The sequence below is a fragment of the Hemibagrus wyckioides genome, linkage group LG18 (assembly GCF_019097595.1).
Source record: "Hemibagrus wyckioides isolate EC202008001 linkage group LG18, SWU_Hwy_1.0, whole genome shotgun sequence".
Taxonomy (NCBI): Eukaryota; Metazoa; Chordata; class Actinopteri; order Siluriformes; family Bagridae; genus Hemibagrus; species Hemibagrus wyckioides.
In genome coordinates this window covers 4,585,664-4,601,632 of record NC_080727.1, presented here as the reverse complement: position 1 = coordinate 4,601,632, position 15,969 = coordinate 4,585,664, and the positions used below count along the sequence as shown (strand labels likewise).

The window sequence follows — 15,969 nt, the reverse complement described above, 5'->3', positions numbered from 1 at the left end:
ATAGCCATTATATATAAGTGTATAATAAGTTAATAATAAATAAATAATGTATAACATTAAATCAGTATATAGAACTTATAACCAGTATATAAGTGTGCAATCAGCATATAGTGCTTATAACCTGGATATAAGCATATAATCAGTATATAGAGCTTATCAACAGCATATAAGTGTATAATCAGTACATAGTACTTATAACCATTGTATATAAGTGTATAATAAGTATATAGTGCTTATAACCAGTATATAAGCATACAATCAGCATATAGTGCTTATAACCAGTATATAACGATACAATCAGTATATAGAGCTTATAACCTGGATATAAAATAATACTCATTATATAGTGCTTATAGCCATTATATATACGTGTATAATAAGTATATAGTGCTTATAACCAGCATATAAGTGTATAATCAGTAAATAGTGCTTATAACAGTATTTAAGCATTAAATCAGTATATAGAATTTATAAACAGGATATAAGCATATGATCAGCATACAGTGCTTATAACCTGGATATAAGCATATAATCAGTACAAAATGCTTATAACCATTATGTATAAGTGTATAATAAGTATAAAGTGCTTATAAAATGTATATAAGTGTATAATCAGTATGTAGTGCTTATAACAGTATTTAAGCATTGAATCAGTATATAGAGCTTATAACCAGCATATAAGTGTGCAATCAGCATATAGTGCTTATAACCAGTATATAATCATACAATCAGCATACAGTGCTTATAACCTGGGCATAAGCATACAATCAATGTATAGGGCTCATAAACAGTATATAATATAATAATCGTTACATAGCGCTTATAGCCATTATATATAATTGCATAATAGGTATATAGTGCTTATAACCTGTATATAAGCATATAGTCAGTATATAGTGCTTATAACAGTATTTAAGCCTTAAATCAGTATATAGAATTTATAAACAGTATATAAGCATATGATAAGCATATAGTGCTTATAACCATTATATATAAGTGTATAATCAGTACATAGTGCTTATAACCATTATGTATAAGTGTATAATACATATAAAGTGCTTATAACCTGTATATAAGCATATAATCAGAATATAGAGCTTATAAACAGTACATAAGCGAATAATCATTATATAGTACTTATAGCCATTATATATAAGTGTATTCAGTATATAGTGCTTATAAACGTACTTAAGCATTTAATCAGTATATACAGCTTATAACCAGTATATAAGTGTAAAATCAGCACATTGTGCATTGTGCATATAAACTGTATATAAGCAAATAAATCAGTTTACAGTGCTTATAACTGTTATATATAAGTTTAGATACTTATATATAACAGTTATAAGCACTGTAAACTGATTAGGTTTATAGTGCGTGTAAAATGTATATACGCGTATATTCAGTACATAGTGCTTATAACAGTATTTAAGCATTAAATCAGTTTATAGTGCTTATAACCAGTATATAAGCATGCAATCAGCATATAATGCTTATAACATAGATATAAGCATATAATAAGTATATAGCGCTTATAAACAGTATATAAGCGTATAATCAGTATGTAGTTTTACCGTCTATATACTGCAATATCGTCATAATACCAATTTGTACAAAGAAAAGTCATATTCAAAAGACTACATTATTTGTGCATCATAGATCTGAGGATCGACTACCACACGTCTTCACTTATCTAATCAATCAGGACGTGTTCGGTGTGCTAACACGCACATGCAAAACATGTACATTACCATTACCTCTTGATGACCTCTAAATAATTCTAACAGTTCTGGCAAGTATAGAATTGAACATATAGAATGCTCTTATTCAGATCAGTCTTAGTTGAAATCCAGCAGCTGTACAATTCGATTTCACTTGAGTAAGTTTATTTGAGATTTCTTAGTACCAGAATTAGGGGAAAGTGTATTATTGGGCTACTTTGTGAAGAAACCCTTTACTTGACGTTTGCTGCTATATATATATATATTTCTAAAGACGTTAGACTTTCCTGATCTGAAATCTGCTTCTTAACCATGAGTCAAGATCCATCATGGTAAAATCCTTCAAATGTGAAAAAGCTGAGTGTAGCTATTCACTGTATGAGGAAATCACACCTAGCTAGCAAGAGTTTCAGTCACCTTTACACAGACCTATCAGTTTGTTTGCTAACTAATTCCTTAAACAACACAAAAGATTGCCAAGGCGAGGTTAAAAAGTAAATGTTTTTCCTCGCCTCCGTCGCCTCGGGCTTGCTAATTACGGATAAATGTTGGGGATAAATAGTAACATATATATTTTTTTGCTTTCTGTGTTTCTATACTTCTGTAAAACAATGTCCATTGTTAAAAGTGCTATACAAATAAAGTGAATATAATTGAATTGAAATAAAGCACAGGCGATTATTATGTGTTACAAAACAACACACTTAATTCATCACTCTTGATTCTATTCATGAAGTAATTGCAAATGAACCATGCTTGCATTTACCCTGAATCTGATGGTTAATCAGTCTGATGCTAATTGGTGACGCTAAGCTTCCATTGGTCATCAGTACCAATACCAATACCTGCATTTAAAGACTAGCAGAGTTGCATTTTTCAAGGCTGTAAAAAAGAACGCCGAAATGCCGAAAAGGTTAAATGCTGAAAAGCTTCAGCTGCTACATTCTAAGGTGAAAGAGGCTTCATGTGGGAGTTTCAGGGGGCTGCAGGCTGAGTCTCGTTCGGAGGTCTTCAGAAGCTTGTGAGCTTACGAGAGGGTCGTACAGAGGGGAGGATGTGGGCAAAGCACATGCGTTTAGAGGGTCGAAGGTTCGACTGAGACACTGGGAACGTAACCACATGATTCTTTGAAAACAGGAGATCTCAAGGGGCTTCAGAGCCTCTCTGAACAGGATGGTGATGGTATGTGCGCATCGCATTCAAGGCTTCAAGGTTTTCATACAAAAGAGCTGAAACATCTGGAAAACACGACTTTAGAGAAACTGTAGCGTCTGTATTTCAAATATCTCCCATATACCCTAACCTAAAGCATTCTAAAACATAAATATCTTTTGTTCAATTTAATATCACGAAGCACAGTGGTGAGGCTGTCAAAAGAACCTGCAGGTTTTTGTTACTGAAAGCAAAAGATATTTAAGGTGACATTAAAACCAATCAAATTTGATCAAATGAGATGTAATATTTATTTTTATGATGCTTTCCCCCCCTTCAAGGATAGTAAACTACCCTATATTCACACATATGCTCAATATCAATATCAATAAATTTCTACAGCACACTCGCACCTACTTTACACCTGCGCATGCATGCAATTATCCAACCAGCCAATCAGATGACAGGTGAGCAGTGCATACAGCCTTGCATGTACTGATCAAATCAATGGCTTTAGTTAATAAAACTTCGCAAAAGGGATCAAAAATGTATTTGAAGTGATGACATGATCTCACACAGAATGGTGTAAAAAACCCACGGCATTCAATGAGCAACAGTTCAGATGCCTTGTTGATGAGGGAGGTCATAATAGAACAGGAAGAAGGCTATGGTGACTCAAACAAACACTCTTTGTACCAACCATCCATCCAAAAAATGGACTCCTCTGTCTAATGCGGTCAGGAAAACACTTCCGCTCCTCGAAGGCAAACACAGAGAGATCGAGAAGAAACATTCTAGCCTAATCCTAGAAAGTAGACATTTTTGGGCAGCCACTACCTCAAGTGGACGATTTGCGCGGCTCATGTTACACTTCATAACAACAGTATAATCATTTACCTCATATCACTATATCAGCCATTGTGCTCTTTTACTACATTCTCCCATATTGTCTATTTATTTTTCTTGCACAGCAGTCCCCAATTGGCTAATTATCTATTAATTCACATGAAATATAACAAATGTCTGATATTTATCCCAATTTTTGGCTTTATCATTAAAGCTGGAATTTCCATGACTTCTTTTTATTATATAGTGTTTTGTTTTTGTTGTTTTAAGCAGTGTACTATATTTCATTCGGGTTAAATGAGGTCTAACCTGCGAGCCAGATGTGAAAGCCAAGTGTCCTCATTTGCACTAAATGCACCTGTTAAACAAGACAAAAATATACTCAAGCTCAGACGCCATTAGAACAGCAGACATGGCTCCAGACATAAATCAGGAAGTTTGCCATAATAACAAGCGTGTAATAATTCCTAATCGGAGAACTCACAATATGAATATGAAAATTTTAGGAAATGCGGAAATTGTTCTGGTCTCGTGATCAAGCATCATACAAACATTTGACCTGATGTAAATACATGACCAGCAAACATCGGTTTTTCCTCACTGACACACAGTCTTTCAGTCAAACAGCGCCTCTCTGAGGCAGAGTGTGTCACTGCACCAGTACTGAAAGTGCTACAGTGCTGTGCGTAAGTATTCACCCTCTATGAAGATTTCCACATTTTTGTAGTGTTATGTTTCAGATAAAATCAAGTCAGTAGCGAGCAGAGGTCTCTTTCTCTTCTTATTGAATGAGAGATGATAAACGATGGTGACAGTTCATCCGCTGAGCAAACAACATGTATTAAATAAACAGCAGGAAATCTGCTTCTCCCAGAATATACACTATATTTCCAAAAGTTTTGGGACACCTCTCCAAATCATTGTAGTTTTTCAGGGGTTGGGCTCGGCCCCTTAGCTCCAGTGAAAGGAACTCTTAATGCTTCAGCTTCATACCAAGACATTTTGGACAATTTCATGCTTTGTGTGAACAGTTTGGGGATGACCCCTTCCTGCTCCAACATGACTGCACACCAGTGCACAAACCAAGGTCCATAAAGACATGGATGAGTGAGTTTGGTGTGAAGGAACTTGACTGGCCTGCACAGAGTCCTGACCTCAGCCCAGTACCTTTCGGATGAATTAGAGCGGAGACTGTGAGCCAGGACTTCTAGTCCAACATCAGTGCCTGACCTCACAAATGCGCTCTGAGAGGAATGGTCAAAAATTCCCATAAACACACTCCTAAACCTTGTGGAAAGCCTCCACTAAGGGGCCGAGCCCAACCCCCTGAACTCAATGATTTGGAGGGGTGTCCCAAAACTTTTGGCAATGTAGTGTAGATTTGTCCAGTTCTAAACAATTTTCTAGAATCTACAGCTTCCTACACCTTTTTGTTTGTTTTTATGATTTCATATACATATAAAGCATGTATCCACTTTACCATTCTCTCCAGGATTTTATTGTGATCGATTCAGGAAAAAAATGATCGGTTTTGATCAAAACCAAAACTGTCCAAATGAATACCAATGTATATAGGGACTTGGCTAGACATGAACGTAAAATCAGAACTGTGACTTGAAAATAAAAAAAAATGCAAACAATAATTAAGAGTATATGGTGTTTATTTTATTCTAGTGTTTTGAGAAGTTATATTGCTTAGTCTAAAATCTCATCATGTCTGAATTAATACTGATGTGCAAAAACAGAGTAGCAGCAGATTGATGCAGTTACACCACATAATCATGATTTATCTGGACCGGTAAATAAAAAGTGCAGTACTACAGTCTATGGGGAAGAAAGAAAGAGAGAGAGAGAGTGTCAGAGAGAGAGAGAGAGAGAGAGAGAGAGAGAGCAAGAGAGAGTTTGCTGGTTGTGTTAGGTAGAAGTCTGTGGTGTAGAAAACACATGAATGTGAATAAATCTGTCTTTTTGCCTTGAGATTGTTTCGAATCTTTAAATGTCTGCCTATGAGCGCTCACAATCATCGTCTATCAGAATATCCCCAATATCGTTTCATCCCAGAGCTTCTCCTCTTCTGTCCTGTTGTCCTCTCTGTCCTTCGGTTTCTTCTTCTCTTTTTTGTGCTTTGTTTTCTCCTCTTTTAGTCCTTCACCCTGTTCTTCTTTGTCTTCTTTTGCCACCTCTACATGAGACGCTTTGTCCCACTCTCTTTCGTCCTCTTCTCTCCGTCTCTTCTTGGTAACTCTCTCTCTGTGCTTCTTCTCCTTGCATCTCTTTCCGTGATCTTCATCTGAACTTCCTCTCTGTCTTTTGGGTTGCTTCGCGCTGCCGTCTTCCCTCTTCCTCCTCTCCCTCCTCCTTTTTTGCAAATCCTCATCGGAATCATCCTCTTCTTCTCTTTGTTTCTTCGTACCTTCTCGTCTCTTTTTCCTCCGCCTCCTTCGGTCTCTGCTGTCCTCACTGCTGCTGCTGCTGCTATACGAAGACGAGGAGTCTGAGAACGAGGAAGAAGATGAGCTAGATTCTGGGCTCCTCCCTCTGCGTAATGCTCTACCTGTCAGCCCGGGGATGAGTGGAGGAGGGTAGGATGAGTAACCTTGATCCCACTGGTTCGGTACAGGGAATCTCCCTCTGAGAGCGGCAGGGTTGTGGCGAGGATGAAACGGCGGGCGCCAGGGCTGTGTTCTGAACGCAGGAGCAGGAAGACGTGACTGGAGAGAGACAGTCTGGGGCTGGACACGGCACTCTCCGCTTTCATCTACTTCGCTCTCTGCTTTCCTGTGTTCCTGAGTTTCAGATCCCTTCCCCGTTTTAGGCTCCAGTCCCCGAGACCTCTGCACTTGGATGTAGTCGGCCAGCTCGTCCTGGAACGAGTCGTACACCTTCTTTTTGCATGAATCTTCCTGCGTCTTCTTTTCTCTGAGATGGAAGAGGAAGTGAAGAGTGAACATATATTTGTGCTAAGATATCGGATAGGCATTATGGGTGGGGGGAAAAAAAACCCTGCTTACTTTATGTTGTGTTTATTGGCTTTCATGTGAGCTTGGTACGTGTCTAGAGAGCTGAGAGTCACATGGCAGAGTGGACACATCAGGGAGTTTGCTAGGGGAAAAATGCAAGGAAAGAAAGAGGAGAATAAAACAATAAAATAAACTGTTGGCGAATAGCCTTAAATAATTTCTTTAGCAAGCAAATGATTCATTGTTTTTCAGTCAAATTTGTGTTTATTAGCTATTTCATTCATAAGCAGTGAAATGTCTGTGAAGGCAAGATCAAATACTATTTTACTTTTAGGTCTATACTGTACTGTATTATCCAATCCCACACAGCTAGTTTAGAGCAGCATCTTCACAAGAAGATCCAGACTTATTTCCGGATGTTGTTGAGGCTAGAGCTGAACGCTGAAGTTCAGTTCAACTCCTGGGTAATTTTCAACTACAAAAACCCCAGATCCTGCTGTAGATCTCGTATCCACAATCTACAGAAGGCCAAACACTGAGCTATTGAGCTATAAGGAGAGCTCTGTTGATGGAAATGAGTTCCCATGCTTTAAGCTTCAGCTGAGTTGAATTGTTTACAATTGTTACACCCATAACTAATGAACACTGTTAGTACTAATCAGTTAAAAAGCTGAAAATTATTTCTAGCATGTGTTTGGCTGTAAACTGCAGTGCTGTCTGATGTGTTTTTTTGTTCATCAGCACTTAATTAGACTAACAAAATAGGCTTTTGTTATAGTACGTCTGAGGCTTTTGTTATAGTACGTCTGAAAAGCTGACTAATTTCCTGATTAGTAACAATTAATATTAATGATATTGGCTACAACTATGAGATGTAAAGTACCGTGCTCAGACTGCTCTCCCAGCTTGCTTTGCTGCTCCTGGCGGGCCAGGTTGCGCTGGTGCTTGCGACCGCTGTAGTGCTCAGACGCCATCACCGGGTTGTTAAACGAAGCCGCGCACAACTTGCAGTACTTGTCTGGGTCACTCAGGTCCACCCCCTGGGCAGCACAAGCTGTGATTTCCTTCTGTTCCTGAACCACGTCGTCCTGTGCATTCGCCTCCACTGCGTCCTGCACGACCGTTACAGGACTCGCCGTGGTCCTGGCATCTGCCAACAATAATGACTGATTACAATACGCTGTGAAATATACAAATCAAGCAGGAGCTACGTCCAAAATTATTGGCACCCTTTGGTGTCATTTACCTAGAGAGGATGTGGCACTGGACTTCCTTGCGTTCTTGGCATGGACTTTTCCCTCGTAGTGAGACTTGGCGACCACGGGCGAGCTGAACACCATGTTGCACAGCTCGCAGAACTTCTCTGGATCTGCACTCTGTTAAAAAAGTTAATCTTAATAAATAACGTTATCAATGGCGTAATCTACAGTGGACAATTTTCCTCTTCAACAGCTTCCTGCATTACCCTTCAGTCAGATAAAGAAGCCTGTGGGATTTAGCTCTCACTTCATATCAACCACTAAACTTAACAAAAATATACAGTATAAAACAACAGTTTAGCACCAGAATCACTGATCTCAAATATTTTCAAGGAAAATCTGCAGGTGACCAACAGCAAGCTCATGATAATTCACCTGAAAGCTGCTGCTCTCACAGCTCTGCTTGTTCCTTTCAGCTTTCTTGGTCTGCAGGTAGACTCGAACTCGCTGAGCATGCTTCTTACCCTGATGACCACAAAGAAAAAAACAAAACATTTATTTTACCAAATGTGTTAACAGTATAATACGCATCTGTGAAAGCTCTTACAAACCTCATAGTGAGAGACTCTCTGAGACTCGAACATCAACACCGCCTCACACACCTGACAGAAGGTGTCAGTTAGCAGGCCTTTCAGAAGCTCACTGTCATTCTGGGTGTCTGCCAAGATAATACATACAAACAGGTACGGAGTTACATAACAGCGATTAACATTACACACAATGCAGACAGGAACAGGGTTACATTACAATACACACAAACTGAAACTATTAGGATCAGGGTAAGACATGTGATCAGGGAGAGAACATGACACGACCCTCAATTTAATGGGAGGGATGAAATTATAGGTTATATTTCAGCTGCATTCAGAGTAGCAGCACTGCAAATTATGTCAACTGTCCATCATTATGGCTAGATCAGATATCAGAGAAGTTTGTATTTAAGGTTACAGCCATACCAGCTTCAAAAGCTATTTTGTGGCAAATACACAAATTAATCAAACAGTAAATAAAAGTCTGATAAAAAAAAAAGAAATTCTGTACATGACTGTGAACTCTACAAAAGAATTTCAGTTCAGTTGTGATAAAAACTGTATGTGTTTTCCAGGGTCCTGATAAAAGGTTTCTCTTTCTTTGGACAAACTGTAGCTAATAATAATAATAATAATAATAATAATAAATAATTAAATAAAAGGCTTCTCTTTCTTTAGACAAACTGTCGCAAATAATAATAATAATAATAATAATAATAATAATAATAATAATAATAATCAATAAATAAATAAATAAATAAAAAGACGTCTCTCTCTTTGGACAAACTGTAGCAAAGAAGAAGAAGAAGAAGAGGAAGAAGAAGAAAGAAAGAAAGAAAGAAAGAAAGAAAGAAAGAAAGAAAGAAAGAAAGAAAGAAAGAAAGAAAGATATCTCTTTCTTTGGACAAACTGTAGCTAATAATAATAATAATAATAATAATAATAATAAATAATTAAATAAAAGGCTTCTCTTTCTTTAGACAAACTGTCGCAAATAATAATAATAATAATAATAATAATAATAATCAATAAATAAATAAATAAAAAGACGTCTCTCTCTTTGGACAAACTGTAGCAAAGAAGAAGAAGAAGAAGAGGAAGAAGAAGAAAGAAAGAAAGAAAGAAAGAAAGAAAGAAAGATATCTCTTTCTTTGGACAAACTATAGCTAATAATAATAATAATAATAATAATAATAATAATAGTAATAATAATATAATATAATAAAGATATTTAATTTATAGTCATTATTTATTAATTAAATAATTAATGGATCGAAGCATGTACTCAATTTTAATGTGTAGCCATAGTCTGAAGGCCAACTTCTGTGAAATTCAGAGACAGAAAAGAAAATCATTAAAATCATTTTTTTTTTTTTAAATGTGAAAAGGATTCAGAATTACGTCCTGGGGAGACGCTGTTCATATTCCTATTCATATTTTAAGCACGATAAATGTCTTTGCATTGCTGTTCATTAGCAGTTACTCAATTTTAACATAAACCTTTTTTTTTTATTAATAAACAAACAGGACATTACAGCCTACTGATGTTCAGTTCCTTACGTTCAGCATGAAGAAACTCCTGCATTTAAACTGTAAAAAGTACTGACTATATGGTATAATAGGTTGTTTTCTCCATATTAGATTATATAACGAAGATCCTCTGGAGACAGACCTAAGGTTTAATGATTTTTTTAATATCATGGAATGCAGAAAATGGGTTTGTATAAACAGGAAAGTGAGCATGTGTGAATGAGTTAATAATTTTTTCCTGTCCATTGGCATTTCTTTTACATTTTGTATCTGTAGCGGTCTTTAGCTATCCCGTCCTTCTGTTAGTAGGTTTTAGATGGGTGTCATAGTGTCATAGGATGTTTAGTCGGTTCAGTATGCTGAAAAATATATATTTAAAAAAATTAGGATTGGGAAGAAATGGTGGATAAAAAAATGCATTTTTATATTAATTCTTTTAAAGGTATCCATCTACCTGGAAAACTAATGGATAAACCTGAGGTGTAATGTACTTAAGTGTCCTCTTAAGCAATTAAGGGTTGTCAAATGTAATGTAAATAATAATAATTAATAATAATAAATAACAAAAAATAATAAAATAAATAAATAAATAATAATTATTATTAATAATAATAATAATAATAAATTTGACTTCAAGTCACAAATTTAAGTTAATACCCCTGAGGTGTAATGTAAGTGCATTTAGTGCCCCCTTGTACAAACAATGTAGGCATAAAATGTAAATAATAATAATAATAATAATAATAATAATAATAATAGTATTACTAATAATAGTAATAATAGTTTAAAGTATATTTGAGTCCAGAGTGCTCTAAAAGAACTCCTCTAACAGTAGCGCTACTGGTGAACAAGTATATTAGCTAATAAATATTGTTTATAATATCAGAAATCAAATATTCTGGACATTGTAATCGAGCTAGCTTTGTCTGGAATCGTTTTAAAATCGTTCATTGGACTCATGTGAGTTTATTAGTTTGAAAAACGTAATCTAAATACACCATGAACCCGTGAGTACGTTATTGTTTAAGATGGAGGGCAGCCATGAACCAGCTAACGCTAGCTAGCAGGACTTAGCATGCTAGGCTGAGCAGCGTTAGCTAATAGAATTGCTAAAACCCGTCCATCTCGAACAATTTGTTAGCAGTGTATGCTAACCTGATTCTGGTGAAAAACTCTTTAAGGTGCTTTTTTGGTATAAAACAGGGATCTAACAGTCTGAACACATCTAGCACACAGATGTTTGGGTAATTACTGTGCCGGACTCACCTTCTTCAACATGACAACTATGGACATTAGTATTTTTTAGCACTGTTTTTTCGGCGTCTGAGACAGAGGCCGAGTCTAAATGACCAGTGACACTGTTTTCAGTCGGACACGATACGCTGTCCTCAGACAAAGACATTGTTTTTAATCTCAAATCGGAAAAGGTACAGCTACCTTATCCGACATAACTAAAGAGCACTGACTAGCCAAATATAACAGGGCGGGTGTGGGGCACTGCGCATGCGTCAGACACGCTCCTGCACTCGCCTGGGTTTAATGGACTTAAATGAACATGAACCAATAAAATCACAAAAGCTTATAAAAGTAAGTTCTAACGTTAGGACAGCGCATAGAGATGAAATATAAACGATAAAAGTTTATTTCGCGTACATAAAGGGTTCACAGTTTACCAGTGCAAACATCCCAGTGGAAATACACTACGTGGCCGAAAGTATGTGGACACTTGTCCATCACACCCATACACCAAGCATAACATTATGACCGCCTGTCTTACATTGGTGTTGGTTCCCGTTTTGCTGCCCGTGTATTCTGACTCCTTTCTATCAGAACCAGCATTAACTTCTTCAGCTATTTGAGCTAGTCTGTTGGATCAGATCACACGGGCCAGCCTTCGCTCCCCACGTGCATCAATGAGCCTTGACCACCCATGTCCCTGTCACCGGTTCACCAGTGTTCCTTCACTGGACCACTTTTGATAGATACTGCCCACCCAACAAGAGCTGCAGTTTTGGAGATGCTCTGATCCAGTCGTCTAGCCATCACAGTTTGGCCCTTCGTCAAAATCCTTAAGCTTGCCCATTTTTCCCGCTTCTAACACATCAACTTTGAGGACAAAATGTTGACTTGCTGCCTAATATATCCCACACACTAACAGGTGCCATGATGAGATCATCAGTCTTATTCACTTCACCTCTCAGTGCTCAGAATGTTATGCCAAGGATGGAGTAGAAGAACTTGAGTTGGCCTTGACTTCAAACCTATCAGGCTTACCATAACAGCCGTCTTTGGGCCAACAAGTGAATGCGCATGCGCGTGCTTTCGGGTGTTTTCGTTTCTATGGCAACCCGTTTCACGGCAACCCGTGCAAACGATTAGTAACGTGCAGCACGGGTACGTATATATGGGATACGTTTATAAATATAACCAAAAAACAAGTTTAATAACAAGTTAAAGATAAAAACAAAATGCCGATCCCTCAGAAACCAGGAACAGTGCGGTCCAAAAAGGTAAAGCCAGTTACAAAATAAAATACAGTAAACTTGTGGAAAACTTTAGCTAGGCTTGCTAGTTAGTTATGAATTGTGTGGTCACAAAATCAATCATTTTCATATCAGAATTAAATCATTTTTAAAGCTAATATCTATCATTTCTAATGTCTTATTATCTAAGTGCTTTTAATGTCTAATGCCTTATTATTAATGTCTCACGCAGGGATCTATCACCCAATTAAAAGCACCTGTTGTAAAGGGAGCCAAAGTCTCCAACAAAAAGAAGGTCAGTTTGAAAAATCTCCAGAAAGTTCAGATCATTTGTGTGCATAATCTGTTTCAAACCAACACACTGTGTTTTTCACTGTGCAGGACGAAGAGGATGGGACAGAGACCGGAGACGGAGACGAGTGGATGCAGGGGAAGACTCTGGTTAAACCTCCAGACCAGCTGGACCTGACCGAGGCGGTGAGGACGCTCCTAGAAATCCAGTGTCCCTTAAAGTTGTTGTAGAATTCTTAGCCTCCTTAAAGGGTTAGGAAACACTGTGAGAACCTTTAGGGGTGCGTGAAGAAAGCTGAGCTGTTAATTTCCTGCCTTTGGGGCAAAAATCATGTGAGAAATACAAGGTTTGACATTTTTAAAAAAAACTTGAAAAGAATTAGAAAGGCAACACAAAGGCTCAAAGTGGTACTGGCCACTTTAATAGGAACATTGTGTATTGCTTTTCTGTGCACCACGATTGTAAAGAGTGGTTGTTTGAGTTACTGTAGTGTTCCTGTCCATTCTCCTCTGTCCTTATTCTAATGTTGCACAATATCTTGCACAGTATTGTACAAATACCTCACACAGAAGATTCTGTGACGGCTCTGCGTAGTATTTTGGGAAAGATGTAATGTTTCTTATCTATTTGAGACCTGCAAACTAACAATTTGTGCCTGAAAACAAAGTTTTTTATTTAAAGGATGGCCATTTGACCAGAGCTTGTAACCATGTTATAAAGGTGATGTTATAAATCATCCCTCTTCATGGCTGCTTTTTGCTTGGATGCTTCAACACCACCCCATTAGCTCATATCTGGTTTTTGTAGAAGATATAGTGACATTTATAAATAGACGTTAGTATTAATGGGCATTTTGCAGTTTTTAAAGCATACGACTGTTGATATATGAAGGTAAGTTGAATGCAGAGATTGGATTTGGAGGTGTTTCATGTCAATAAAATTGTACTGGTATAGCAAGCTTACAGAAATCCGGATGTAGATCTAGATCCATAAAGATCAAGCCCCGAGGTGAAGGAAGTTTTTTATTTCCATTTTTTATGTATTAGAATGAGTGCATTAATATGCCATTTGAATGCTTATTAATGCACTAGTTAGATGAATTAGAAATTCGACAGCATTGTGTTTTAATTATTTATAACTTGTGAACCTTTAAAGTCTCCAGAGTTAATTGACTAGAAAAAAAAATCATACTCTTGGCTAAAACAATAACTATAATTCTGTTGTTTTTTTTTGTTGCCTAGCAATAGAAGCTGAGGTCTCATAAGATCAAATGATCCTTTCCTTCATATTCCATGCTAATTAACCACTTTTCTTTTTTTTTTTTGGTTTGTCTCTTAGGAGCTGAAAGAGGAGTTCACAAGAATACTGACAGCAAACAATCCACATGCTCCACAGAATATTGTCAGATACAGCTTCAAAGTAAAGTGATCCAAATTTGCCTTGCTGTTACTGCTATTTCCTATATACACTATATTGCCAAAAGTTTTGGGACACCCCTCCAAATAATTGAATTCAGGTGGCCACGGGTGTATAAAATCAAGCACCTAGGCATGCAGACTGCTTCGACAAACATTTGGGAAGGAATTGGTTGCTCTTAGGAGCTCAGTGAATTCAAGCGTGGTACCATGATAGGTTGTCACTTATGCAATAAGTGCATTCGTGAAATTTCCTCACTACTAAATAATTCCACAGTCAACTGTTAGTGGTATTATAACAAAGTGAAAGCAACTGGGAACAACAGGAACTCAGTAGGCCACATAAAATCACAGAGCGGGGTCATATAGCAGTCAATAGCTACAGACATCCATAGTTCACGTGGGCTTCAGATTAGTTCAAGAACAGTGCGTACAGAGCTTCATGGGATGGGTTTTCATGGCCAAGCAGCTGCATCCAAGCCTTACATCACCAAGTGCAATGTGAAGCGTCGGATGCAGTAGTGTGAAGCACGCCGCCACTGGACTCTAGAGCAGTGGAGATGTGTTCTCTGGAGTGATCAATCACGCTTTGTCTGGCAATCCGATGGATCCCAGCAACCCAAGACAATGTCATGCTCCCAACTTTGTGGGAACAGTTTGGGGATGGCTTCCTGCTCCAACATGACTGCACACCAGTGCACAAAGCAAGGTCCATAAAGACATGGATGTGTGAGTGTGGAGGAACTTGCACAGAGTCCTGACCTCAACCCCACAGAACACCTTTGGAATGAATTAGAGTGGAGACTGTGAGCCAGGCCTTCTCATCATTGCTTGACCTCACAAATGTGCTTCTAGAAGAATGATCAAAAATTCTCATAAACACACTCCTAAACCTTGTGGAAAGCCTTCCCAGAAGGGTTGAAGCTGTTATAGGTGCAAAAGGCGGGACAACTGTATATTAAACCATACGGATTAAGAATAGGATGTCATTAAAGTTCATGTGCATGTAAAGGCAGACATCCCAAAACATTTGGCAATATAGTGTACATCTCAAACAAGTCATGTCACTAAACACGCCTTGCGTTCCATATAGGAGCGCTCCTATAAGCCGATCAGCAGCGTGGATCAGTTGGAGGTTCACTTTGTGCTGGAAGGCAACCTTCTGCACAAGGATTCTGATGAGGCTCGAAGGCAAAGAGCTAGACAAGGGTTTGCAGAGGGTAGGACAGTTACCATGGGTCAGAATAAAAATGAATAAACACGACATGTTCATTCACATCATATTAATACTGTCTGAATTCTTTATGGTTACAGATAAAACACCTGAAACATCTGTAGCAGAAAATGAGGACAAGCCTGTGACTCCGGTAATAAAAGCAATCCTCTTTGCAACACATTTTAAGAAGAAATGAAGTGAAATGGATCAGCCGTAAAGCTGATGGAGTGTTGAATAGCTGTGTTGTTATGCAGGCAGATGGGGTTGAGGATGCAGGCGATGCAGACGATGGTGCCGGAGAGGAGAGACCGGATAGCGTGGATGTCCTGGGGGGGAAGAAAGAGCGCAAAATCACCAACCAGTTCAACTTCAGCGAGAGAGCATCACAGACGCTCAACAATCCTCAGAGAGTAAGCTTCAGCTTAGTCCAAGCAGAACAAAGCTGTGCTGTTAAGAAAGGAATAATTGTAAACATTTTTTTATCCATTTATAATTAAATCTAATGTTATGGAACATCCACAATAAAAGCTTCTTCCTGTTTATCTTGTCCCAATGTGGAAAACCT

The 15,969-nt window shown here is 37.8% G+C and overlaps 2 protein-coding genes across 3 annotated transcripts in view; one reads left to right on the top strand and one right to left on the bottom strand.

The window, feature by feature from the left end:
* Positions 1–5,205: 5,205 nt before the first annotated feature.
* On the bottom strand, positions 5,206–11,474 carry zmat1 (zinc finger matrin-type 1). 2 transcript variants are annotated; one of them, XM_058415423.1, is made up of 8 exons: positions 11,265–11,400; positions 10,260–10,357; positions 8,490–8,596; positions 8,314–8,403; positions 7,926–8,055; positions 7,563–7,829; positions 6,731–6,821; positions 5,207–6,638 (listed from the first exon to the last, which is right to left on the bottom strand). In XM_058415423.1, exons 3-8 carry the CDS (start codon positions 8,520–8,522, stop codon positions 5,750–5,752), a joined length of 1,500 nt encoding a protein of 499 aa, XP_058271406.1. In that variant the 5' UTR covers positions 8,523–8,596; positions 10,260–10,357; positions 11,265–11,400; the 3' UTR covers positions 5,207–5,749. The 2 variants fall into 2 exon arrangements, with proteins under 2 accessions (XP_058271405.1, XP_058271406.1); XM_058415422.1 differs by lacking the exon at positions 10,260–10,357 and having other exon boundaries at positions 5,206–6,638; positions 11,265–11,474.
* An 854-nt stretch (positions 11,475–12,328) lies between these two features.
* dnai1.2 (dynein, axonemal, intermediate chain 1, paralog 2) overlaps positions 12,329–15,969 on the top strand; it is a 28,028-nt gene continuing 24,387 nt past the window's right edge. Inside the window, exons 1-7 of the mRNA XM_058415420.1 lie at positions 12,329–12,508; positions 12,714–12,776; positions 12,863–12,958; positions 14,112–14,192; positions 15,282–15,408; positions 15,503–15,555; positions 15,659–15,814. Coding sequence (XP_058271403.1) covers positions 12,467–12,508; positions 12,714–12,776; positions 12,863–12,958; positions 14,112–14,192; positions 15,282–15,408; positions 15,503–15,555; positions 15,659–15,814 — 618 coding nt within the window. The 5' untranslated portion in view covers positions 12,329–12,466. The remainder of the gene's footprint in view (positions 12,509–12,713; positions 12,777–12,862; positions 12,959–14,111; positions 14,193–15,281; positions 15,409–15,502; positions 15,556–15,658; positions 15,815–15,969) is intronic.